Source organism: Neoarius graeffei, chromosome 3, assembly GCF_027579695.1.
Source record: "Neoarius graeffei isolate fNeoGra1 chromosome 3, fNeoGra1.pri, whole genome shotgun sequence".
NCBI lineage: Eukaryota > Metazoa > Chordata > Actinopteri > Siluriformes > Ariidae > Neoarius > Neoarius graeffei.
The window spans coordinates 31,755,223-31,782,576 of record NC_083571.1 but is presented as its reverse complement, the minus strand read 5'-3'; the positions used below and the strand labels follow the sequence as shown (position 1 = coordinate 31,782,576).

Genomic DNA, 27,354 nt, shown 5'->3' with positions numbered 1-27,354 from the left:
AGATGTAATCAGTAATTTGATTATTTGATATAATTCAAGACAATGCATGACATCTTCTAGCATATTTGATTGAGTATGTTGATGGTCTGTTTTTGTTTTCTATATATTGTACATGAACACCAGCCTGTCACCAAGCTGTGCATAAAAATAGTCTTCTCCTGTTGCTTTGTGTGTGTGTGTGTGTGTGTGTATAGAGTGTCTGTCATCTAAAGGAGAGGACAGGCTGTTCATCCGCCTCTTCCATAAGTATAATCAGTTTATCCGGCCAGTGGAGAACGTGTCAGACCCAGTGATGGTAGAATTTGAGGTCTCCATCTCTCAGCTCGTCAAAGTGGTAAGAACTGTGTCAAGTCCTCCTTTTCAAGGTATACGATTATAGCCGCTTCTTGTTTATGCCAGGAAAAATGTTTATGCCAGGAAAAATGTATTCAAGGCTTCTTGACAGCTCCCAACTGTTTTTGCTGAAACTTTCTTGACATTGAAACCAGTATATGGTGAAATCGTTATGAAATTCTACAAGAAAAAGTTCTCCAAGATGCAAACTTGGTTATTTTTAAAACTGAGCTTCATGCTGAACCTCGATTTTGAGCTCTGTTTGCTCCCAGAATTGAAAAATGAGAAACGTCCAAAGAGCATGTATTAAATATTCCATCCACTTCTACCAAAAGTCACTGATGAGTTGACAGCTTCAGACCAATGTTGAGAAGAAACAAATAGCAGATCTGGAAAAAATATAAATTTTATATTTAATAATTAAACAAATCTGAGATTTCATGTTTCACACTTTTGGATGTATATACAGTACTGTGCAAAAGTCTTAAGCACATGTAAAGAAATGCTGTAGACCAAAAATGGCTTAAAAATAATTAGATGAAATGTTTCAACATTAAAAACAATACTATAAACAGCAGTAAGCCATAATAAATGAAACAAAGTCAATATTTGCTGTGATTCAATAATTATACCATGCCTGACTACCAAGACTGAGTGTGATACCTCCTGAAAGTCTCCTGGAAGATGTGAATGCAGCTGTATGAATGATCCCTACTATGACCAACAAGCCAATATACATCACAGCAACAGTGATACTGGAAATGCTTGGTTATAAGATGGACACTAACCATAAGGTGCAATATCCACCATGTAAGAGAAAGTTGGGGGCTAAGCTCAAGGTGACCAAGAGAGAAATTAGCCAGTTATCAAAACTCCAGAAAGATGTGACAAGGAAAGGGCTACCTTAAGAAATACAGCAATCTGTCCAGACATGAGGCCCTAGAGACCGCCAAACAAAGACTCATAGCCCTGGCTTCCCGTCTAAGGAGGTACACAAGCAAAGCTGAAGCCAGGAGAATAAATTGGATATTCTCCATCCAACCATCAAAGGTGTACTTCCAGTGGCAGGGGAATAACAACATGGTTCCAGACCCAACAAGGCTGGAAACTGAACAATACTGGAAAAAGATATGGAAGGAAAAATCACATAAAAAATCCCATAATGACAGTGCTCAGTGGCTAATAGACCTGAGAGCCAAATACAGCAATCTACCTGAACAAGACCCAGTAACCATCACTGTGGCAGACATCCAAGTAAGTGTCTCGAAAATGAAGAACTAGACAGCACCAGGCCTGGATATGGTTCATGCCTACTGGCTAAAGAAGCTAACCTTACTACATGAGCACTTGGCAGCACAGATGAACCAGCTGCTAGTGGATGGGACTCACCTGGAATGGCTGACTGAGGGTCGGATAGTCCTGATCCTAAAGGACCCACAGAAGGGAGCAACTACCGCCCAATAACCTGCCTCTGCACAACATGGAAGCTCCTGTCAGGCATCATAGCTGATAAGACGAGTAGGCACATGACTTAATACATGAGTGAGGCCCAGAAAGGAATTGGTAGGAACACCAGAAGAGCAAAACATCAGCTACTGGTAGATAGTGCAGTAGCTCAAGGCTACAGAACCAGACATACCAATCTGTACACCACCTGAATTGACTACAAGAAAGCCTATGATGTCATGTCCTGCACATGGATCCTGGAATGCTTGAAACTGTACAACATCAACAGGACTCTAAGAACCTTCATCAAGAAATCAATGAGGCTGTGGAAAACAACCCTAGAGGACAACTTCAAGCCAATAACACATGTCTCCATCAAGTGCGGCATATATCAAGGAGATGCCCTGTCCCCACTGCTGTTCTGCGTCAGATTGAACTCCCTTAGCCAGATCATCACAAAGAGTGGCTATGGATACAGACTGCAAAATGGAGCAACCATCAGCCACCTCCTCTACATGGATGACATCAAGCTGTATGCCAAGTCTGAGCGAGACATCAACTCACTGATCCACACCACCAGGATCTACAGTAACGACATCGGAATGTCATTTGGATTAGACACATGTGCCCGGATGGTAACAAGGAGAGGGAAGGCAGTCAGAACTGAGGGGGTGGTGCTACCAGATGGCATAATAGGAGACTTGGAAGACAGCTACAATTACCTTGGAATCCCACAGGCAAATGGCAACCATGAAGAGGCCGCTAGGAAAGCAGCAATGGCCAAATACCTACAGAGGGTAAGGCAAGTCCTGAGAAGTCACATGAATGGGAAGAACAAGATCCGGGCCATCAACATCTATGCCCTACCAGTCATCAGATACCCTGCTGGCATAATAAGCTGGCCAAAGGAGGAGATAGATGCCACCAACATCAGGACAAGAAAACTCCTGACAACGCAAAGAGAGTTTCACCCCAAATCCAGCACCCTGAGGCTGTATGCTAAGAGGAATGAAGGAGGCCAAGGACGAGTGAGTGTCAGAGCCACTATCCAGGATGAAACAACAAAAATCCACGAGTACATAAGGAAGATGGCCCCAAATGATGAAGTGCTTAGTGAATACCTCAGGTGGCAGAAACCCAAGCAGGAAGTGCAAGAGGAACCATCATGGAAAGACAAACCACTGCATGGGATGTACCACTGGCAGATAGAAGAAGTGGCTAATATTGAAAAATCCTACCAGTGACTGGATAAAGTTGGACTGAAAGATGGCACAGAGGCACTAATCATAGCTGCACAGGAACAGGCCCTAAGCACAAGATCGATAGAGGCCGGGGTCTACCACACGAGGCAGGACCCCAGGTCCAGACTGTGGAAAGATGCCCCCGAGACAATCCAGCACATAACAGCAGGGTGTAAGATGCTAGCAGGAAGAGCATACATGAAATGCCATAACCAAGTGGCTTGCATAGTGTACAGAAACATTTGTGGCAAGTATGGACTGGAAGTCCCAAGGTCAAAGTGGGACACCTCACCAAAGGTGGTTGAGAATGACCAAGCTAAGATTCTGTGGGACTTCCAGATACAGATGGACAAACTGGTAATGGCTAACCAACCGGACATGGTAGTGGTGGACAAACAGGAGAACAAGGCTGTGGTGATAGATGTGGCAATACCAAGTGACAATAATATCAGGAAAAAGGAACTTGAGAAGCTCAAGAAGTATCAAGGGCTGAAAGAAGAGCTAGAAAAGATGTGGAAGATGAAGACAACAGTGGTCCCCATGGTGATAGGAGCCCTCGCTGCAGTGACCCCCTAACTGGGAGAATCCTTTATTGAACATACTATTGGAGTTTTTTTCTTGACGATGGCTCAATAGTAACTCCAAATTATCCAGTTATCATTTGAGATTATACTTTGCAAGTAGCACTCCCAGGGGTCCAAGCACCATTTGCAAGTAGCACGCCCAAGCACCTGTTTTTGCAAAGTTACATAAAATAATTGAAAATGCATAGTGCTGAAGTTTTGCAACATTGGCTCAGTAGTAACTCTGAGTAACTGTTACATTTTTTTCTGATTTGCTCAGGTAATTTAGTGGACACTGGTCTTTTCTGTAACCAAAAATTCAATTGATGGTTATATCTGTACTATTAAACAAAACCTCTAAATGCTTATTCAAAACACATCACACTGTGGTTCATGCCTTATCCAACTTGCTTTAAAAAACAAAATGTTTCTGTGAAGAATCATTCCTCTTGTTCCCTGCATCAATGTACGAATCTGAGTGAATCGTTCCACTGAACTGACTCAGTTGACTCAAAATACTGGAAAGACTTTACTCAAAAGCATTTAGCACCTGGCTTTTGTAGATTAGGCAATTTCAGTAACAAACCTGGTCTATTTTCCTTAAAATATCTTCCTATGTTCTACAATCAGCAAATTCATCTCTAGAATATGATAATATTAAGGTTTCCCATTAGCATTTTTTCTTATGTTGGGTATACAATGTTACATTTTCCAGATAGAGAACTTACTGGAAACTCAACATGTTCCAGTTCCTATCAAATGACCTTTCGAGCCCTGTCTAATTACTGTCCACTTCCAGGAAAGTTCCTGCACCACATTATTGGTTTTTTTTTTATTTTGAAAGAACTTTTTCCATCACCAGCAGGTCAGAGAGAGAGTGCAATAGGGCTGAAATTTCCACTCTCAGTTCCCAGGATGTCCAGCAGACATTGTGCTTAGAGCTGCAGATTAAATTATCCTGTCCACAGTTATCTACCCATTGCCACAAGCTTTCTTTCCTGAACAGAACTCGAGCCTGCAGTCTCATATTGCTTTTAATATGTTCTCATTCACAAGCCCTCACTTAGTGATTAGCTTAGCTTTGGCCATTTAAGGCATGTTCTGATACTTTAGAAACTAAATGCATTAGATAAACTCAAGCATCAGGTCACCATAACTGAGAACTAAAGGCTCACTCACAACCCGCTGTACATGCTACTATGGGTGGTCTACAGTAAAAAATTTGACAAAACCGTGCTTGAGACTTGCGCGACACTTGCGTGTGTTCAGTGCCGTAGAAGGTCGCAGACTGGTCATGGAGACTTTTGGTCCTGCACATGCAAATTCTACAGGTCTTGTTAAAATCAAGAACGCATACACTACGTACGGGACCCATACTCCTTTTGTACGCCTGAAGCAAGTCAGCAGCACGGCTAGTAGGGGCTTTTTGCGATGACAGTAAGACGCACGAGTGACACACGGTCATTGTACGAGTAATGTGCCTCAGAAGTACTACACAAGTATTCCACACTTGCTATTTGTGCAGCCCCCAAGACAGAAGTACATCTCACTTTCTACCCCTATGTGTGGCGTGCATGCAGCGCATGCGACCCGTATACGACACGAGGGGCAAGACTCTGGGTATATATATTGGGGGAGGAACCAAGGAACCATCATGTAACATGTAACATTGTAGAAGGGAAGAAGCCCACCTCATTTGCTGTTTTTATTTGAGTATATGTTAATTTACCATGCAAACGTCAAATAATAAAACATGAGTATAAGGGAATAACGCATTTTATTACATTGTAAAAAATCCCGACTAAATAGCCCAACAGTTTGAGCACTGAAACACACTTTGACTCCGAGCTGCTGTCCTGCTCCTACTCCTGCTGAGTGGCGGGAGGGGGTGTCGGGATGTCCTTGTCCTTATCACTGAGCATGACACAATGGCCTGACAGCAATGATGGGATTGCAATGTCCTCACTTCTAGGCGTCGTTAGCTGAAACATGCATGAAAATCAGCATATATAATATTAATTACATAAGCATATAGATACCGAAATGAATGTTTAAAGCATGTGTATTATAGTGCAAGAGGTTTAATTAGTATTTACCTGTGAAAATACCTCTGGCAGGGTGCTGTGCCTTCTGCCAGCTTGAAGGCATACTTCTCTCTGTCCGTGCAGGGCTTGCCGGTGCTGCTACCATCATCATCAAATTCTTTCTCCTCCTCCCCCTCTGCTGTTTCAGGCTGGGTTACTTTACTTTTGCTCGCTTCTTCTTGGGTCCCATTTTCTAAACTTTAAACTGAAAAATTTCCCACAAAATATCCAAAGTTCTTCAGTCGAAAGAAAGATGCAGAATGCTGCAGACATGCTAATTTTATACCCACTCCTGGCTTGTGTCACACACAAGTTATGAGTGATTGTCACGTGCTAATCACATGCGTCACACATGCTTCACAAGTATGGCCCGTACTCCTAGTGCAGGAAACTGGTAAAATGCAAGTCACACACACTCCACACTCATTGTACACGTACTGATCACGTGCGTCAGACATATGCATTCCACAGGCTAACGGCGCAATTTTTCCCATGCCTCGAGGAAGTTAGGCGTACAACCTGTACTTGACAAGTACTTTGCCCATACTCCTCGCCCAAACTTTCCCCTGGGTTCACTGCGACCCTGCAGCACGGCTGCGAGCTACCAAACCCTGTGACCCATGCATGTCCAAAACACTTAAGGTGGGTTGTGAGTGTGGCATTAGCCTGCTAACTAGCATGCTAATACTCAGTAAGCTCAGTAATTAAGGCCCGGTCCCACAATACCGATAACTATAACTACAACTATAATGATAACGATAAATAAATTGGTCCCCTGCAGTTTATGTAGTTGGTGGTCACACCAGACCGATACTGATACCTATAGCCCAGGCCTGGGTTTATCCATATCAGTGAGATTGCTTCGAGAGTGATTTTTCTAAGCCTGGACCTGAACTGATAAAACATCTGACCAATCAGGTACAGTGGTGCTTGAAAGTTTGTGAACCCTTTAGAATTTTCTATATTTCTGCATAAATATGACCAAAAACATCATCAGATTTTCACACAAGTCCTAAAAGTAGATAAAGAGAACCCAGTTAAACAAATGAGACAAAAACATTATACTTGGTCATTTATTTATTGAGGAAAAATGATCCAACATTACATATCTGTGAGTAGCAAAAGTAGCAAAAAAGAACCTTTGCTTTCAGTATCTGGTGTGACCCCCTTGTGCAGCAATAACTGCAATTAAATGTTTCCAGTAACTGTTGATCAGTCCTGCACACCGGCTTGGAGGAATTTTAGCCCATTCCTCCATACAGAACAGCTTCAACTCTGGGATGTTGGTGGGTTTCCTCACATGAACTGCTCGCTTCAGGTCCTTCCACAACATTTCCATTGGATTAAGGTCAGGACTTTGACTTGGCCATTCCAAAACATTAACTTTATTCTTCTTTAACCATTCTTTGGTAGAACGACTTGTGTACTTAGGGTCGCTGTCTTGCTGCATGACCCACCTTCTCTTAGGATTCAGTTCATGGACAGATGTCCTGACATTTTCCTTTAGAATTCGCTGGTATAATTCAGAATTCATTGTTCCATCAATGATGGCAAGCCGTCCTGGCCCAGATGCAGCAAAACAGGCCCAAACCATGATACTACCACCATCATGTTTCACAGATGGGATAAGGTTCTTATGCTGGAATGCAGTGTTTTCCTTTCTCCAAACATAATGCTTCTCATTTAAACCAAATAGTTCTATTTTGGTCTCGTCCATCCACAAAACATTTTTCCAATAGCCTTCTGGCTTGTCCACATGATCTTTAGCAAACTGCAGATGGGCAGCAATGTTTATTTGGAGAGAAGTGGCTTTCTCCTTGCAACCCTGCCATGCACACCGTTGTTGTTCAGTGTTCTCCTGATGGTGGACTCATGAACATTAACATTAGCCAATGTGAGAGAGGCCTTCAGTTGCTTAGAAGTTACCCTGGGGTCCTTTGTGACCTCGCCGACTATTACACACCTTGCTCTTGGAGTGATCTTTGTTGGTCAACCACTCCTGGGGAGGGTAACAATGGTCTTGAATTTCCTCCACTTGTACACAATCTGACTGTGGATTGGTGGAATCCAAACTCTTTAGAGATGGTTTTGTAATGTCTTCCAGCCTGATGAGCATCAACAATGCTTTTTCTGAGGCCCTCAGAAATCTCCTTTGTTCATGCCATGATACACTTCCGCAAACGTGTTGTGAAGATCAGACTTTGATAGATCCCTGTTCTTTAAATAAAACAGGGTGCCCACTCACACCTGATTGTCATCCCATTGATTGAAAACACCTGACTCGAATTTCACCTTCAAATTAACTGCTAATCCTAGTGGTTCACATACTTTTGCCACTCACAGATATGTAATACTGGATCATTTTCCTCAATAAATAAATGACCAAGTATAATATTTTTGTCTCATTTGTTTAACTGGGTTCTCTTTATCTACTTTTAGAACTTGTGTGAAAATCTGATGATGTTTTAGGTCATATTTATGCAGAAATATAGAAAATTCTAAAGGGTTCACAAACTTTCAAGCACCACTGTAATTGTTTGCATGTGATGTCTGAGCAGATGCTGTTTTACCCCGGGCATCTTTGTACATCCTTACTGCATCATGAAGTCACGGAATACGGATTCACGGAAAATAAAAAATATAATACAAAGCACAGATCTTTTATTCACAGATATGTGATTTTCCATGAAATATCAATCGTAAATTAATAAAGTAAACATATAAATGCAGGTAAGATATTTTAGTTATGAACTTTGGTAGTCCAAACATTTAATTGTTTTAGACTTCTTAATCTTTTATCCATGCTGCATCATCCGTATGAAAACCGTAACCAATCTGTAATATACTGAAATGTCCGTGACCAATCCATAAATTATTAGCATTCATATTAAAATCTGTAACCACTCCATATTTTTTTAAAAATTATATTTCCGTAGTCCGTGACCTATCCGTATTTTATCAACCACCGGAGTATGTACATGGGTTGTTTTGAAGTCCAATCTGTACAGTATGACCTGGAATAATGTGCTACAACTTGGAAAAAAACTTCCATGACTATTCCTAAGTTGCATGCATTTATTTCCCTGAGTGGCTGGACCAACTGATATTATAGTCAGGATTATAGTTGTGGTGCGACTGCTCCAGACTGGAACTAAATTCAGGCAGAGGTATAGTCATAGTTATAGTTGTAGTTATAGGTATAGTTATAGTTATCAGTGTTGTGGGACCAGGCCCTAAGTTAGGTTTTTAGCAAGCAGATTTTAAGGGACGGTCAAGATCAGTACTAGAATGGAGATATTTACTTATGGAAGGAGTTTTAGAAGAGAAAAAAAAACAATCTTTAGGGTGTTTATTTTTAATAATAATCATAAATGATATCCATTTCAACATGACACCTAATGCAACTTATATACTTGGGTAATTAGCCTATTAGTTAGGATGCTAGATACTTCATCGGGTGGGTGTTTAGCTATCTTTTTAGCAAGCAAGCTTTGAGGGAAATTTAGTATGTTTTGTTTAGTCTTCCATAAAAATGGATTTGTCGTGTTTTTCTGTACGAGGCATTCATTTTGTCTCTATGTGTCTCTGGGTTTTTTTTCTCTCTTTCTCTTTTACTCTAGGATGAAGTCAATCAGATAATGGAGACCAACCTGTGGTTACGACATGTAAGTGATCTAAACGGTATAGTGTTTGTGTAAAGGGCAGAAATCTATAAGGTTCTATGTACTTGAAGATAAGGTGTTACCCAGTTCCATGTTTTGATCACGCAAAAATGTAATTAGCTAAATAATAATTAAAAAAAAGGTACCGAACATATAGCCCAAAACAATGATAAGCTGGATTGCTAGCCAAGTTGATACACTGGAGTAGTCTGAGAAAAATGGCCAGACTGGTTCAAGCTGACGAGAATCTTACAGTAGCTCAAATAATCACTCTTTATATCCGCGGTGAGCTGAAAAGCATCCCAGAAAGTACAACATGTAAAACCTTGAAGCGGACAAACTACAACTGAAGAACACATCTTGTCCTACTCCTGTCAAGAAACAGTCGACTGGACAAAACCGTTTTGCCTCCTTGCTATAGCGATACAGGATAAATTTGAGCTGTGAATTTATAATATCATGTTTTGTAATTTTTATGGCATTAAAGAAATGCTTACAAAGATAATATGCAGCTGGGATTTTTCTCTGGAAGATGAACGGGAGAAAACAAAATATCCCTGACATAATCTGCTTGGGGCGGCACGGTGGTGTAGTGGTTAGCGCTGTCGCCTCACAGCAAGAAGGTCCTGGGTTCGAGCCCCGGGGCCGGCGAGGGCCTTTCTGTGCGGAGTTTGCATATTCTCCCCGTGTCCGTGTGGGTTTCCTCCGGGTGCTCCGGTTTCCCCCACAGTCCAAAGACATGCAGGTTAGGTTAACTGGTGACTCTAAATTGACCGTAGGTGTGAATGTGAGTGTGAATGGTTGTCTGTGTCTATGTGTCAGTCCTGTGATGACCTGGCGACTTGTCCAGGGTGTACCCCGCCTTTCGCCCGTAGTCAGCTGGGATAGGCTCCAGCTTGCCTGCGACCCTGTAGAAGGATAAAGCGGCTAGAGATAATGAGATGAGATAATCTGCTTGTTTTAGGTGCCAGGCTACCGATTTTGTCCACATTAATGTGTGCCGTGCAAGCGAGTCGAGTTTTATGCACATTCAGTCGTCCGTCTAATGCACTTCTTTTTATATTAGAAGAAATGTGATTAGGATCAAACTATAATAACCTTTGGAGAATTGCAATGCGAAGGAATGACATTCAGTTTTGTCTCATCTGACCCAACGTACAGGCAGATGGAGTATAGCTGAGTGGATTATATTAGTTTGACTGTAGCAGGAATTCAACATTTCATTCTATAAAAGTAAATTCTGATGCACTTCTTTTTCCCATCAAACCATTATTTGAGATATTTATATATTTATATGGAGAGACAGCAGAATTTTTGGTGTGTGTGTGTGTGTGTGTGTGTGTGTGTGTGTGAGAGAGAGAGAGAGAGAGAGAGAGAGAAGGTATAGTAGACACTTTGAAGTGCTTTATGTATGTGTATGTGAGCGTTAGAGAGGAAACACAAGAACTTTAAGATTCCCTGTGCCTCTTGAACTTATGAACTCAACTGATATTCAGCCTTTCTGGAGGAAATCCATTTGGCTGTTAATAATTGATATATTTTTTTTCCCCATGCTGCAAAAAAAGCACTCTGAGACTTCACGCACCAGCGCAGAACAGTTAAAGATAAGAAAAAGACCAACTCATCCTCCTCGGAATCTGGTGTGTTGTGCATTCTGAGATGCTTTTCTGCTCACCACGTTTGTAAAGACTGATTACCATATCCTTCTTGTTAGCTCAAACAAGTCTGGCCAGTCTCCTCTGATCTCTCTCATCAACAAGGCGTTTCTGCCTCTTCTGCTAATTGGATGTTTTTTGTTTTTTGCACCATTCTTATCAAAACTCTAGAAACACTGCTGTGAGTGAAAATCCCAGTTGATTTTTCTGAAATACTTAAACCAGCTCATCTGATGTGACCATTAACCAAAGCACTTGACCTGTATCTGCATGATTTTATGCATTGCACTGCTGCCACATGACTAGATAATTGTATATATAAGTAATGAGATTTTAGGTGAAAATAAGTTATTATTATAAGTTGGCATAACAAGTTAACAACATAGTGAAAAGTGGTTCAGTGTTTTTCCGTAGATTAGATGTTTGACTTTTAGGATGCGCGTACAATCGAGCCATTATATGAATGCTTAGCAAAGTAATTAGTTATAGGTACAATTTTTTAAATACAAATACTGAATGCAGAGGTGCCAACATCTATGGTTTAGTTGCACATAAATGACATCTTAGAAGTGATAATATCTTGAATCCCATCAAATTTATATGCATGGGACATGAAAGATATATTTGTTTCTACGAGCAGCTACTTTATTAGTTACGGCATTTCTCCTGTTGTATTTTGAGCATGTTTTTGATGTGGACACAGTGTTAGTGTCAGTCATGTTGTGGCATTGAACCACATCCTGTTCATGATGAGTGATGTGGCATGTCTTTACACATAAAAAATTCATAACCCGATGAGTGACTGTGTCTAACTCAGGGAGAGATGGAGAGAAATGTACTTGTCCAAGATGAAATACTCGAAACACAGTGAAACTGATTTCTGTGCTGGAAAATTGGTGAATCTCGTGGTTGTTATACTTAATTGCTAGGTGTTTAATAACCAGTATGTGTGGCACCAAAGAAAGGCATTATTGTTGGGAAACTGCAGATTCAGATCCTGATGATCACATTCTTGTGGCCAGGAGTCCAAGATTGACCATAATCTTTGAGTGGGAGGGATTGTGCTAACTCATCCCCCATCGATCACACTGACACCAACCAGTCATGAAAATCTATGAGGTCATGCATCCAAGTGTGGTCAACTATGCTGTGGCTTTGTGTGTTTTCAAGATAGAAGTGAACTAGTGGCTGGGAATTTGGTTCCTTCCAGTCACCACAGCAGATCTGTTCTGCATATTTTGATTTGGTATAGGTTTTTACACTGGACGCCCTTCCTGGACGCAATCCTCCCCAATCTATCTGGGCTTGGGACTGGCATTAAGTATCCACTGGCTTGTGCAACCCCAGTGGCTGGGTATTTTACCTAATCTGCATGTCTTTGAACTGTGGGGGAAACTGAAGCACCCGGAGGAAACCCAGGTAGGAGAACATGCAAACGCCACACAGAAAGGCCCCCATCAGTCATGAGGTTCAAACCGGGAACCTTCTTGCTGTGAGGCAACAGCGCTAACCACTGCACCACCCTGGCTTGGTATTTGGCAAATGAACAAATTGGAGTAAAAAAAAGAAAACCTCAGTTGTTATTTGCCACTCTTTTGGTGGTGGCGTAATTGCCTCAGAGTCTGAAATGAATCTAACACCGAATCTCCCACACCAACTTGCTTTGATCTGCAGCCAATAGAACCTCTTCAAAGTGGCTCTCACTGACTCACCTACAACTGATGAAGTATTGCAAATAAATCATATCTTCCATACAGGGATCTTTACTTAAATCCCTGGAGAATATATCTGCAAGGAATCTGCAACCTAACAATGCCAATATACTGTTGTTAACTCAATTTTTCCCAATTTGGTTATTAGTCAAATCCCTCCCACTGCCTAACTCCTTCTAGCTAGCACTGGCTATCCACACATTAGCTACCAACCAGAGAGTGTGAAAGCCATCAAGCACTTCCTCTGAGATACCTGAAGCCAGCCACTCAATCTTTTCAAACTGTAGCTCATGCTACAACTGAGACAACAGAGGGCAGCGTAACACACTCAGAAAAAAGTGCTATCTACCTTCTTCTGCATACATGAGTTCACAGTCACCCACGATTGGCCAGGGTTACTACAGAGGAGAGAGTAATACCATTCCTTCCACCAGGACAATGATTCAAACTTGCAAACTACTGACAATGTTTCCTCCTCATTTTGGTATCAGAATGTGTCTGTAGTATTTACAGTCAACTAATTTTATTTAACTAATTTATGTGTTGTAGATTTGGAATGACTACAAACTGAAATGGTCTCCAGTAGACTTTGACGGCATCGAGTACATCAGGGTTCCATCCAATAAGATCTGGAGGCCTGACATTGTGCTCTACAACAAGTAAGCATCTCCAGTCAGGCAAATGTAACTGAGTTGTAGTGTTTGGTTGCAAAAGAACATTTCTCTTTCAGAAGCATTTAGGAAGTTAAAAACTCTGTCTGTCCAAAGAACATTTGAGGAACCTTGATTGAAAAAATGTGCATTCTCATTTTGATACCTATTATTTTTAAAAGGATTGGGAAACATTTAAGGGACTAAAACTAGAAGCTGAGAAAATGGGGATAGTGTAATCTCTCAAATTATATGTGGACTGTCTTTAACCATTTTATTGCCCCAGTGCTGTAGGTGACTTTCTGGTGGAAGACAAGACCAAAGCTCTACTGAAGTATGATGGCACTATCACCTGGGTCCCTCCAGCCATCTTCAAGTCCTCCTGTCTAATGGACATCACTTATTTCCCCTTTGACTACCAGAACTGCTCGATGAAGTTTGGTTCATGGACATACGACAAAGCCAAGATCGACCTGGTGCAGATTGGCTCCAAGGTCAACATCAAAGACTTCTGGGAGAGCGGTGAGTGGGAGATCATCGACGCACCAGGCTACAAGCATGACATCAAGTACAACTGCTGTGAGGAGATCTACACAGACATTACGTACAGCTTCTATATCCGTCGCCTGCCTCTGTTCTACACCATCAACCTCATCATCCCGTGCCTCCTTATTTCTTTCCTGACCGTTCTCGTCTTTTATCTACCATCAGATTGTGGCGAGAAAGTGACGCTCTGCATTTCCGTCCTCCTTTCCCTCACCGTCTTCCTCCTGGTCATCACTGAGACCATCCCCTCTACTTCTCTCGTCATACCCCTGATTGGCGAGTACCTGCTCTTCACCATGATCTTCGTAACGCTTTCCATCGTCATTACCGTCTTCGTGCTCAATGTGCATTACCGTACTCCCACCACTCATGCCATGCCCTCCTGGGTGCAAGCTGTCTTCCTGCAGGCCCTGCCCAGAGTTATGCTGATGAAACGTCCTATGGACCAGTCAGAATCATCCGGAAAAACAAGTTTGTCTGAGGGATCATCTGGGGAAGGAGAAGGGAAGAAAAGGAAGAACAGTTGCAGCAACTGTTTGGAGTTTGGCGAGGGGAAGGCAAGGGAGGTGGAGGTGAAGAAAAGGCCGTGCCCGTGCCATCCGATGAAAGAGCCTCCTGAAGGGGATTGTGGGAAACAGAGTCGGCAGCTGAGCACCGTTAACACGGTGGTGGCGTTTTCAGTGGTGTCACCTGAAATCAAACAGGCCATCGAGAGCATCAAGTACATTGCAGAGAACATGAGGAGCCGCAACAAGGCTAAAGAGGTATGTCCCCCCCACACACACACCACAGATTTTCTCATCACTTTACACAGTCATATCACAGTTTTATCAACTTTACATTTTTAACATTTTACTTTTCATTTGTATTTCATCCCTTGATTCTTCCATCCATCCATCCATCCATCCATCCATCCATCCATCCATCCATCCATCCTTCTTTCTTTCTTTCTTTCTTTCTTTCTTTCTTTCTTTCTTTCTTTCTTTCATCCCTCCATCCTTTCCCTTTCTTCCTTTCTCCATCTGTGCCATAGAGCTTTTATCATCATCATCATCATTTTAAAAACTTTTCTACTCCATCCATTCTTTCTTTCATTGCTCCAACCTTCTCTTTCACTTTCACCCCAGGACTCTCTTTTCCTCCATCCCTCCATTATTTGTCATCCACTCTTGCTTTTCTTTCCTTCCAACCTTTCTTTTTTCACTCAGTGGTGTACCCCGCCTCTCGCCCATAGTCAGCTGGGATAGGCTCCAGCTTGTCCGCGACCCTGCACAGGATAAGCGGTTACAGATAATGGATGGATGTTTTCTCTCTGTCATTGTTCTTTCTTTCTTTCTTTCTTTCTTTCTTTCTTTCGACCAGTGTAATTATTTCTACATCTATTTTTCCTTTCTTCCTTTTTCCATGTGTCTGTCATCTCTTCATCATTTGTCACTCTATCCATTCCTTCTTTCATCACTCCACCCTTTTATTTCAATTTCTTCTCTTCCTTGCCTTTTTTAATTTTCTTTTTGTCTCTTTGTTAATGCCTACTTTTTTCCATACTTTCTTTCTTGTTTTTTTTCTTTTTTTCATTCCAGATTCCAAATCTTCATCCATCCATTCTATTTTCTCCTTTCCTTTTTAATCTTTTTCTTCCTTTCTTCCATCCTTAGCATGTGATTTTCATCCCTCTTCCCCTCCTTGATTTCTTACTTTTTCTCCACTCCACTTTTCTTTCCTTCTCTTGTTTCTTTTCTCATTCCATTTTTCTTTCTTTCTTTCTTTCTTTCTTTCTTTCTTTCTTTCTTTCTTTCTTTCTTTCTTTCTTTCTTTCACGTCATCCAGCTAGAGCAGCGGATAAAGCTTGAGACCCATCCAGTCACGTCACTTCACTGTGATGTGTCACAGACAGCTAATATCCTCAATGTGTACAGATGAGCTTTCTGTCTATAAATGGCATTTACATCCCTCTGTGAAGGACTCAGTGTTTGATATGGAAATTCTACACACTTCTTTATCTTACTTTCTCTCCTTCTCTTCGTTGTGATGCAGTACCTCTGGGATGTGTCACTCACTGAGTGATGTGTCACCATTTCTAGCATTGCCCATAATAATAATGATTTGTTAACTTCCTCTTTCCCATCCTTTTCTTCTTTCTTTCTAGGTGGAGGATGATTGGAAGTATGTTGCCATGGTAATTGATCGCATCTTCCTATGGGTGTTTGTGCTGGTGTGTGTGCTTGGAACAATGGGACTCTTCTTCCAGCCTCTCATCGGTTTCTTTGCATGACAGCTAACTGGATCACACGTTCCTACCAATCAGAGACACAGCAATCACTTGAATGCAGCCAATCACCCATATTACTGACACATGAGTTTCCAAATACAGTCACTGAGAAGAAATGAAGAAAATGTGAACAAGAAACAGTGTTTATATTCTCACATCCTGACAATTTTAATTACTTCTATGTTACAGTATGGTTATGGTGTGTGGCGGTCTGGGAAACCAAATCAGATGTGACAAAAATGTTTGGTTTTTTTTGTTTTTTTCTTCAATCCCGTTTCCAAAAAAATCTGGGACACTGTGTAAAATGTAAATAAAAACATGATGCTATGATTTCCAAGTCATGGAAGCCATATATTTAATTGAAAATAGTACAAAGACAAGATATTAAATGTTGAAAGTGAAAAATCGTATTGCTTTTTTAAAAAATATAGGCTCATTTTGAATTTACTGCCAGCAACATGTTTCAAAAAAGTTGGAACAGGGGCAACAAAAGACTGAAAAAGTTATGTAATCTCATCTCATCTCATTATCTCTAGCCGCTTTATCCTGTTCTACAGGGTCGCAGGCAAGCTGGAGCCTATCCCATGTTTTTAAAAAAAAAAAACTAATTTGGTTAATTGGCATCAGGTCAGTAATATGATTGGGTCTAAAGAGAGCATCCCAGAGAGGTGGAGTCTCTCAGAAGTAAAGATGGGGAGGGGTTCACTGCTCTGTGAAAAACTGTGTGGGCAAACAGTGCAACAATTTAAGAATAATGTTCCTCAGTGTAAAATTGCAAAGAATTTGGAGATCACATCATCTGTGGTATATAATATCATTAAAAGATTCAGAGAATCTGGAGAAATCTCTTTGTGCAAGAGACAAGGCTGAAAACTGACATTGGATGCCTGTGATCTTCAGGCCCTCAGGCAACACTGCATTAAAAACAGACACGTGTCTGTAGTGGAAATCACTGTATGGGTTCAGGAACACTTCAGAAAACCATCGTCTGTGAAAACAGTTCATTACTGCATCCACAAATGCAAGTTAAAACCAAATATAAACACTACCACCTCCTCTGGGCCTGAGCTCTTTTACGATGGACTGAGGTGAAGGGGAAAACTGTCCCGAGGTTTGACGAATCAAAAGTAGAAATTCTTTTTAGAAATCATGGACACCGCATCCTCCAGGCTAAAGAGGAGAGGGACCATCCGGCTTGTTATCAGTGCACAGCTCAAAAGCCAGCATCTGTGATGGTATGAGGGTGCATTAGTGCACATGAAATGGGTAACTTGTACATCTGGGAAGGCATCATTAATGCTGAATGATATATACACATTTCAGAGCAACATGCTGCCATCCAGACAAAATATGTCTGTGAAGGTTCTCAGTCATCCAGATCATCGTAAACCGTAGGTGCTAAAGAAGGCAACTGGACTCGCTTGAAATTCTTGAAGACATTTCACCTCTCATCCGAAAGGCTTCTTCAGTTCTGTATTGATCCTCTAGGGCAAGGGTTCTCAACCTTTTCTGCTTTAAGGCCCACCTATTCATACTTGTAACAAGTCGGGGCCCATTAAAAAAGATCCCCAATTATTTTGGCTCACCTATTCTATGAGAATCTAATAATCTATTGTAAAGTGTATTAACAGGATGCCACATCACTCCCTGTTAAAGATAGGAGCCCAAGAATTAAATAAATGCAATGCAAACCAACTGTTTTTAATTGTAGGTATTGTATTTAAAGCTGTATGGATGTGCCAGAAGCCAACATAAAACCATGCATGCAGGGCATTCTCACTCAAAAGGGATTAATGATCCAAATGTAGAGTCTGGTTGATTAACACAAGAACTTATTGCCATGTTTGTGTCCAGCAAGTTATTAAAAACAAGAAGTGGATATAGAAACCATTCAATGGGATTAGATTCTTACACATTAACAAAGAAGGATTTTTCCTACGAGTTGGAAAATTAACCATCCATTGAGTTCCTCGACATCTCAAACTACCTGGTGCTGCAGACATCGTTCTACATGGACACACAGATGAAAACCTGGAAGAGCATGGAAGTGAACAACATTTTATATGTGGCTGGGTTAAAGATCTGGGGATCAGGACACTACAAGATAGATGGCTCTAAGAGCAGGAAGAGTGTTTATTAGCAGGCATTAATATATAAAACAAAACACAAACCAAAGCAAAGAAGAACATTTAAACAGCATTATAAACATAGCTAAAAACAAACATGACAGTGTTAATTAGAATACTTTGCAGAGCCTCTGTGAAAACAGCATCCATATCTGCGTGTGCTGATTGCACTCAAATCAGTATCAGGTGTTTCCCATAACGACTGGGTCCCGTGAACATGTGCGACCGCTCGAGCCAGACTCAAGTGCACAAAGGAGTGACAGTCAAGTGTTCACTTGCTGTGTGACCACAACTTTTAGCTCACGTGTATATCGCCATGCATCGCCACCAAAATGCCTCATTTTCATCGATAACCCATCACAAAGCATCGCAAGCTGTAGTGTGACCATAGCTTAATGAGGCAGATGTGACATCGGATGCAACCCAGCAACTGTACCCTATTATTAGTAAAATTAGCTTCAACTTGGAAAAAAAAAATTGTGGCCCACTACATGGCGCTTGGTGGCCCACTAATGGGCCATGGCCCAGTGGTTGAGAAACACTGCTCTAGGGGGCCAAAAGCAACCCTAAGGAGAGTCGTTGAGGTCACATGGGTCGTTGACCCTCTCAGTCATCCTGTAGGTGTTAGGGTCACTGGAGGCTGGGTGTGAATGGTGTTAAAGGAGGTGGTCTGAGACACCACTTATCAGCCATCTACAATGCAGTCCTTGGCACACTTCCCAGAAAACCAAATACACAGCCACACCAAGACTCAGCTGACTTCAATGACTCACATGATGGCAGAGAGAGCCAATGACCCACAGATCACCCTAATGACCCTCTAGGCAGCTAACACCATTCACACCTGGCCTCCAGTGACCCTAACACCTACAGGGTGACTGAGAGGGTCAATGACCCATGTGACCTCAATGACTCTCCTTAGCTTTTGGTCCACTAGAGGATAAATACCTGGAACTCCCCACTAGTCAGACAGAACTGAAGAAGCCTTTCGGATGAGAGGTGAAATGTCTTCAAGAATTTCAAGCAAGTCCAGTTGCCTTCTTTAGCACCTACGATCCAGACAAAATCTTTTTCAGGGAAGGCCTTGCTTATGTCAGCAAGACAATGCCAAAGCACGTTCTGCATGTATTACAACTACATGGTTCCATAGTAAAAAAGTCCGGGTGCTAAACTGGCCTGCCTGCAGTCCAGACCTGTCTCCCATTGAAAACATTTGGCACATTATGAAATGCAAAATATGACAAAGGAGACCCAGAACCGTTGAGCAACTGAAATTGTATATCAGGCAAGTATTGGACATTTCTCTTTCAAAACTACAGCAACTGGTCTCCTCAGTTCCCAAATGTTTACAGAGTGTTCTTAAAAGTAGAGGTGATGCAACACAGTGGTAAACATTGCCCCTGTCCCAACTTTTTTGAAATGTGTTGCTGACATCAAATTCAAAATGGGCATATATTTAAAAAAAAAAGATACAGTTTGATATCTTGTCTTTGTCCTATTTTCAATGTAATATAGTGTTTCCATGATTTACAAATCATTGTATTCTGTTTTTAGGCCACACCAATTTAATTAGTTGGTTCTCAGATTTTTTCAGGAAAAATATGAAGCGAGCGAGCGAAATTAAAAAAATGCTCTGATGGTAAAATTAGTGGTGGAAATAGAGGGCTTTCATAATAGAGAAACAAAACAAAGACAATACATTATTGTTACACATTTCATATGGCTCTTTTAATAGCTTATCTTATTTCCACCTATATGCGTTAAGGATAATTGAAAATAAAAGTCTGAAACAACAGTCTTCATTTTTAGGCTACTCCTGATGGCTAAATACTTTGAATGATTTTTTGTTTGCCCCTCACATCAATCAGTGAGATATATAAATTAAACCCACCTCCACAGAGTTGTTGTCCAAGTTGGCACATCGCAGGGTAACAAGCTCACGGCATCTTGAGTACAACTGTGCAAAGTTTCCCCCTCTTGAATTTCGACACACCTGTCAAAGATTTTACGCTTCTGTTCGCTGAATATCCTAACAATCACAAACACAGGCTTTGCAGGATTCCCCTCCACAGGCATGTTTCTTCCACAAGTCTTTATCTAAAGTGAAAGGGGCGATTTGATTGGTTTTCGACGTCACGTGACCTCAACCTGCAGTCTTCAGTATTTTGAACCATCAGTCACGATGTTTTTCTGTTGGTGGGAGTTTGATTTCGATTTTTTTTTTTCATTTTGCATTTTCTTCAAGCGGCGATTCCGAGAACCAACTAATCGAATTGGTGTGGTCTTATTTGCATTTTACACAGCATCCCAACTTTTTTGGAATTGGGGTTATAAAACTTTCACATTACCATACATATATTTAACCAAACCAACATGGAAATGTTTCTATTTATGTTACTTTCCCTTATCTCACCATCTGCCTGTCAAGATCATGTATAAGGTGTCAGTTTAACAAAGACCTCCAAAACTTCATTCGCGACGTGTGATTTCTTCACGCCATGAATATCACACTTTATCAAGTTGCTGGAAAGCTACACTGTATGGCCAAAACTACTGAGATCAGTAATTAATATAAAATCAAGTATAAAGCCATGTGATATCCATAGACAGACATTGGCAGTAGAATGGGTCGTACTGAAGAACTCACTGATCTTTGCTGCAAGCCATGCTCTTTTGATTGAATAGGCACCAATTTCCACAGACTCATTTGAAAAGCTTGTAGAAAGCCTTCCCTGAAGAGTGCAGGAAGTTATGGCTACAAAAGTGTGTGTGGGGGAGAACTCCATATTAATATCCGTTGTTTTGGAATGGGATATCCAACGTGCCCATATAGGTGTGATGGTCAACAGTCTGGCAGCATGGTGGTGTTGTGGTTAGCACTGTCGTCTCATAGCAAGAAGGTTCTGGGTTTGAGCCCAGTGGCCAACAGGGGCCTTTCTGTGTAGAGTTTGCATGTTCTCCTCGTGTCTGCGTGGGTTTACTCCAGGTGCTCCTGTTTCCCCCACAGTCCAAAGACATGCAGGTTAGGCTAATTGGTGGCTCTAAATTGACCATAGGTGTGAGTGTGAATGGTTATTTGTCTCTATGTGTCAGCCCTGTGATGATTTGGCGACTTGTCCAGGGTGTACCCTGCCTCTCGCCCATAGTCAGCTGGGATAGGCTCTGCCCGCGACCCTGCACAGGATAAGCGGTTACAGATAATGGATGGGATGGTCAGTGGTCCAAACATAAGCTTAAACAGTTCAATCAATGTCAGCGAATGAAATCTAAAAATGTGAATTTCTCCATTTTCTATTGGGAAGAAGCAGATTTTAAAATCTTCTACAAAAGATACTATATTACATTTCAGAAGTCTTTAGTTTTATGAACTGTCAAAGTTGTAAGAAAATGTCAAAGGGTTTTCGCTTTATGGATTCCAACAGCTTGACAAATCAAAATAATTTTTTCCTGCCATTTGCTCAAAAAAGTATGGTACATTTAGTGAAGTGTGAAACCTGTTTCTGAGGTTGGAGTGGTCCAGAAAATGCCATTAATGGTCCTCTTGAAAATGGTGGTCTGTGGTTCACTTCAACCAAACCCCAAACAGTGATTTGGTCTGAATCAATTGTGGAAGCCATCTGTTTCCAGTGCTACACGCCAGGAAACATGATTGGCTCAACTTCCTTGCTGTCTCAACGGTCAATGGAGGAGATGGAACAACTTATATATATATAAAACTGAACGTTCATAGGACTGGATTGTTGTAATTTGTGGTGCAAGTGCTTTGAAAAATGCACATCTTATTCTTCTTATATGATAACTTTCTGATAATGACATACCATACATCCCAAAAGTGCTGTTCTTTACAGCCATGTTGGTACCAAAGGAAAGCAATATTAAAAAAAAAAGCAAACAGTTGAACCTACTACTTCTCATATCATCTCATTCTCATTATCTCTAGCCGCTTTATCCTGTTCTACAGGGTCGCAGGCAACCTGGAGCCTATCCCAGCTGACTACGGGCGAAAGGCGGGGTACACCCTGGACAAGTCTCCAGGTCATCACAGGGCTGACACATAGACACAGACAACCATTCACACCTACGGTCAATTTAGAGTCACCAGTTAACCTAACCTGCATGTCTTTGGACTGTGGGGGAAACCGGAGCACCTGGAGGAAACCCATGCGGACACGGGGAGAACATGCAAACTCCGCACAGAAAGGCCCTCGCCGGCCACGGGGCTCGAACCCGGACCTTCTTGCTGTGAGGCGACAGCGCTAACCACTACACCACCGTGCCGCCCAACCTACTACTTATTTGCGTGAAATAAAATTGAACCATGGTTCAGAAGCAAACCTGCGATCTTGAGCCCTGCCCCCAAAATTCGGTCCTGGTTACAGAAGGTGTGACAATGCCCTAAGAATGATACTGATTAGTGGAAAGTCTTGTCTAGCAGTTGGCTGTTGATTAATAACAATCACATTTTTCTATACGACATACGTAGGAATTCTTATGACTACATCTGTATGAAAATGTGTTGAATCTCTTATGAAGAAAACCTACAGCCGCTCGCTAACACTGATGCTGTATTGGGTGATATTTGTTTAAACTGTGGAGGATATGTAAATAAAAAGCCCTCAAGAATCCTTTGTTTGTTACATCAGTTTGGTAGCATCACTTTTATCCATCTTTTCATTGTACTGTATTGTGATTTCTTCATCTAAAGGATGTTTGACATAAAAGCGTCTATTTTGCACATAAAAATGCAAATCCCTTTAAAAAGACTGCATGATTTCCCAGACACTTTTCCCCCATCTCAGTCTCTGAAACATCCATAATCCCTTTTTGGGCATTTAAAAAAAAAAAAAAAGAAGAAGAGGAAGAAGAAGCACAATTGTCTTATTCGCAGTTGTTTGTATGTTTGTAAATAAATTTTTTCTTCACTGATGTCCTTGAAATAAAGGAATACTGAATGAAGTACTGTCACTGTTGGGGTGTGCTTTTACTGATTTGGGAAATTTCGCATGTTAATCTCTTGCTGCCTGCGGTGTTTTTCAGGCTTTAGTCGCATTAAAAGAGCGTTTGAAGTTAAAGGCGCATTATCATAAGTGTTTCTTAAGGCAAATGTAAATGTAGCGCCACATCTAGTTGACATCCCTGCCATGTGGATTAGTGTTCATGTAAACATTACTTTTCTTCACGTCATGGAGTGAGTTGGAGCTTGTGCAAGTTTTCTCCCGGTCATGCTAACATGGCTAATCATGTGCATGACTATTATACAAATAAATCTTTTAAAACGTAACTATCCACCACAAGCTCAGGCAAAGTTGAAGAAATTACAACCCTCCGCTGTTACACTGCAAAAAACTGAAAACTGAATTTGAGGAGAAAATTCCTTCATACTAGTGAAGCTATCTTGCCGCATGGACAGATAATTTTACTTGACATCTTGGAATAAGTTGGTTACAATCTAGAACCAGTTTTAATAATCTCAGAATTGGTGTCTTGTATTCTTCTAATAGGAAATGTGAGATTGTTTCAACTATATTCAAGATATTCTAACTTGTTAAGATATCATTTTTACAGTGTAGAAGAATACAAGACACCAATTCTGAGATTATTAAAACTAGTTCTAAATTGTAACCAACTTATTCCAAGATGTCTTGTCAAGTAAAATGGTCTGTCCATGCAGCAAGATAACTTCACTAGCATGAAGTAATTTTCTCCTCAAATTCAGTTTTCAGTTTTTTGCAGTGTAACTATACATAATTTGCCTTGTTTGAGTTGTTTAAGATTCAGTGTCATGAGATCATGTTCAGAGAACATAGAAGCGCAAATGTAACTAGACTGCATTTCCGCAGAGAAAATGCAAAGTATGCTTGCTGAGCTGTCGCAGAACAGCTATCATGCTAGCATGCTAAAAGCTATCATGCCAACATGATAATGCTAACAGCTAGCATACTAACATGCTAACAGCTAGCATACTAACATGCTAACAGTTAGCATACTAACATGCTAACAGCTAGCATACTAACATGCTAACAGCTAGCATACTACGTAGAGTGGAGGAACTCCTTATGATATCATCACTCCAAAGTTCTACCCATTCATTTCAATGGCACGGAATTTTGCCGAAAAACGGGAATACCGAACGAATGACAAGGGGTAGCGCAACCATTTTAACAAGCACGCCATTCCAGATCGGGCCCTACGTTTCAGCGTTGGAATGGTGTCTCTATCTCGAAAGCCTTAGGAGGAGTAGTGGATCCAAAAACGGGTGAAACGGAATAATAATAATAAAAATAAAACTTAAGAAGAACAACAGTGTGCTTTTACAAGCACACTAAATATTACTCACTGAGCTCTATATAAAATCTGGACAGCTCATAGCCCATTCCCCACTGTCGATACGAGTGAAGTCATCTGGCCGCCATCTTACCACTCACATCGCGTGGATTTGGCTTATGTGTTAAACCATCATATCCGATTAAATTTCTCATCTCATCTCATTATCTCTAGCCACTTTATCCTGTTCTACAGGGTCGCAGGCAAGCTGGAGCCTATCCCAGCTGACTATGGGCGAAAGGCGGGGTACACCCTGGACAAGTCGCCAGGTCATCACAGGGCTGACACATAGACACAGACAACCATTCACACTCACATTCACACCTACGGTCAATTTAGAGTCACCAGTTAACCTAACCTGCATGTCTTTGGACTGTGGGGGAAACCGGAGCACCCGGAGGAAACCCACGCGGACATGGGCAGAACATGCAAACTCCGCACAGAAAGGCCCTCGCCGGCCATGGGGCTCGAACCCAGACCTTGCTATGAGGCGACAGCGCTAACCACTACACCACCGTGCCGCCCCCGATCAAATTTACCCCAAGAAAAGTATCTCCTGATTTTTTTTTCTTTCATTCCCTCCTCTTATTTTCTCAACTTTACCCACATTCCTTACTTATCTTTATAGCACTCCCATTGGGCAGCACGGTGGTGTAGTGGTTAACACAGTCACCCCAAAGCAAGAAGGTTCTGGGTTTGAGCCCAGTGGCTGACGGGGGCCTTTCTGTGTGGAGTTTGCATGTTCTTCCCGTGTCTGCGTGGGTTTCCTCCGGGTGCTCCAGTTTCCCCCACAGTTCAAAGACATGCAGTTAGGTTAACATGGGGTGGCCTTGGGCTGAAATGCCCTTGAGCAAGGTACCGAACCCCTAACTGCTCCCCGGGCGCTGTAGTATGGCTTCCCACTGCTCTGGGTGTGTGTGCATGTGTTCACTGCTTCAGATAAGTTAAATGCAGAGGATCAGTTTCACTGTGCTTGAGTGTGCATGTGACAAATAAAGGCTACTTCTTCTTCACTGTTGCTGTTTTTTTTTCCCTTTTCCAGTTCACTCTCTGATCATTTTTTAACGGCTCTTTTGCTACTATAATTATTTCAACAGAGATTATTTCAGTTTTTCTCTTATACAGTGTAGCTTTCTATTTTGTATAGTTGTAGTTCTTCTATCTATCTATCTATCTATCTATCTATCTATCTATCTATCTATCTATCTATCTATCTATCTATCTATCTATCTATCTATCTATCTATCTACGAGGGGCGTTCAATAAGTAATGCCCCTGACCCACTTTCAGTTGTCTGATCCAGCTGAAATTTTGCATGTGCAATGATTTATATCTCTATGGGTTATGTGGCAAATTACAGCTCTGAACTAATTGTAGTTTCTGATTTACACGTGTTTGAACTGAGTCAGGTGTGAAATGGAGCCTGTTGAGTGTCGCGCAGTGATCCGGTTTTTGTATTTGAAAGGACGCACACCACAGGAGACTTTTGATGAAATGAAAGAAACTTATGGTGATAATGCCCCATCATATGACCTTGTAAAACGCTGGCATCGTGAATTCAAACATGGCCGGAAGTCTGTGGAAACAGCTCCCAGACCTGGCCGCCCCCCTTCTGCCATTGATGAGGCATCTGTCCGTCAAGTTGAGGCTGCCATTTTGGAAGATCGGCGCATTACTATTCGCCAAATTGCCCAAGAGGTCAAGATTAGTACAGGGTCTGTGGAAACTATCATTCATGACCATTTGCATATGCATAAGGTGTCTGCCAGATGGATTCCCAGGTTGCTCACACCTTTCCAGAAGCGAGAACGCATCGAGTGCTCGAGGATGAATTTGGAGATGTGCCAAGAAGATGAGTCAAAGTTTTTCAAAAGACTGATTACACAGGATGAAACCTGGGTCCATCACTATGATCCAGAGACCAAAGCCCAGTCAATGCAGTGGAAGCACTTGAACTCACCACCTCCAAAGAAGGCAAGGGTGCAGCCCTCCGCTGGCAAGGTCATGCTCACAGTCTTCTGGGACCAGGACGGAGTAGTGATGACAGATTTCCTGGCAAAGGGTACCACAATTACAGGAGCCTATTATGCTTCACTTTTAAGGAAATTAAGAGAAGCTATCAAAATCAAGAGGCGGGGCAAGATCAGCAAAGGTCCACAACTCGCTTGTCGCCAGATCAGAAGCACGGGAGTGTGGCTATGAAATCCTCCCCATCCTCCCTACTCTCCTGACCTTGCACCCTCTGACTTTCACCTCTTCCCAGCCATGAAGTTGTTTTTGAAAGGAAAGCGTTTCCCAGATGATGCAGCCTTGATTTCTGAAGTCACGTCGTGGTTGGAGGACCAACCTGGGGTGTTCTACAAAAACGGTCTCCAGAGCTGCATCAAACGATGGGAGAAATGCATAACTCTGGGTGGTTCCTATGTAGAGAAAGACTAATAACTTTGCCAAGTTTCGTTGCTCTACTGCGATGGGAAGTGGGTCAGGGGCATTACTTATTGAACGCCCCTCGTATCTATCTATCTATCTATCTATCTATCTATCTATCTATCTATCTATCTATCTATCTATCTATCTATCTATCATTCCAACACAGAGGCTGTACAATACTTGCTTTCTCTTTAGGACAGTTGTTGAAACAGGATTATTTTCTCATGTTATTTGCCATTTTCATTTCATTCCCACAGTCATGTCTTTACAGTATTTATTGGTCATATTGGTTGCAAGCTGCATGAATATTGTG

The 27,354-nt window shown here is 41.6% G+C and overlaps 1 protein-coding gene across 1 annotated transcript; it reads left to right on the top strand.

The window, feature by feature from the left end:
• Positions 1-202: 202 nt before the first annotated feature.
• Positions 203-16,164, top strand: chrna6 (cholinergic receptor, nicotinic, alpha 6). The gene is made up of 5 exons (XM_060915869.1): positions 203-334; positions 9,288-9,332; positions 13,246-13,355; positions 13,633-14,656; positions 16,039-16,164. The coding sequence occupies exons 1-5, from the start codon at positions 293-295 to the stop codon at positions 16,162-16,164; spliced, it is 1,347 nt and encodes a 448-aa protein (XP_060771852.1). The 5' UTR covers positions 203-292.
• Positions 16,165-27,354: the final 11,190 nt, after the last annotated feature.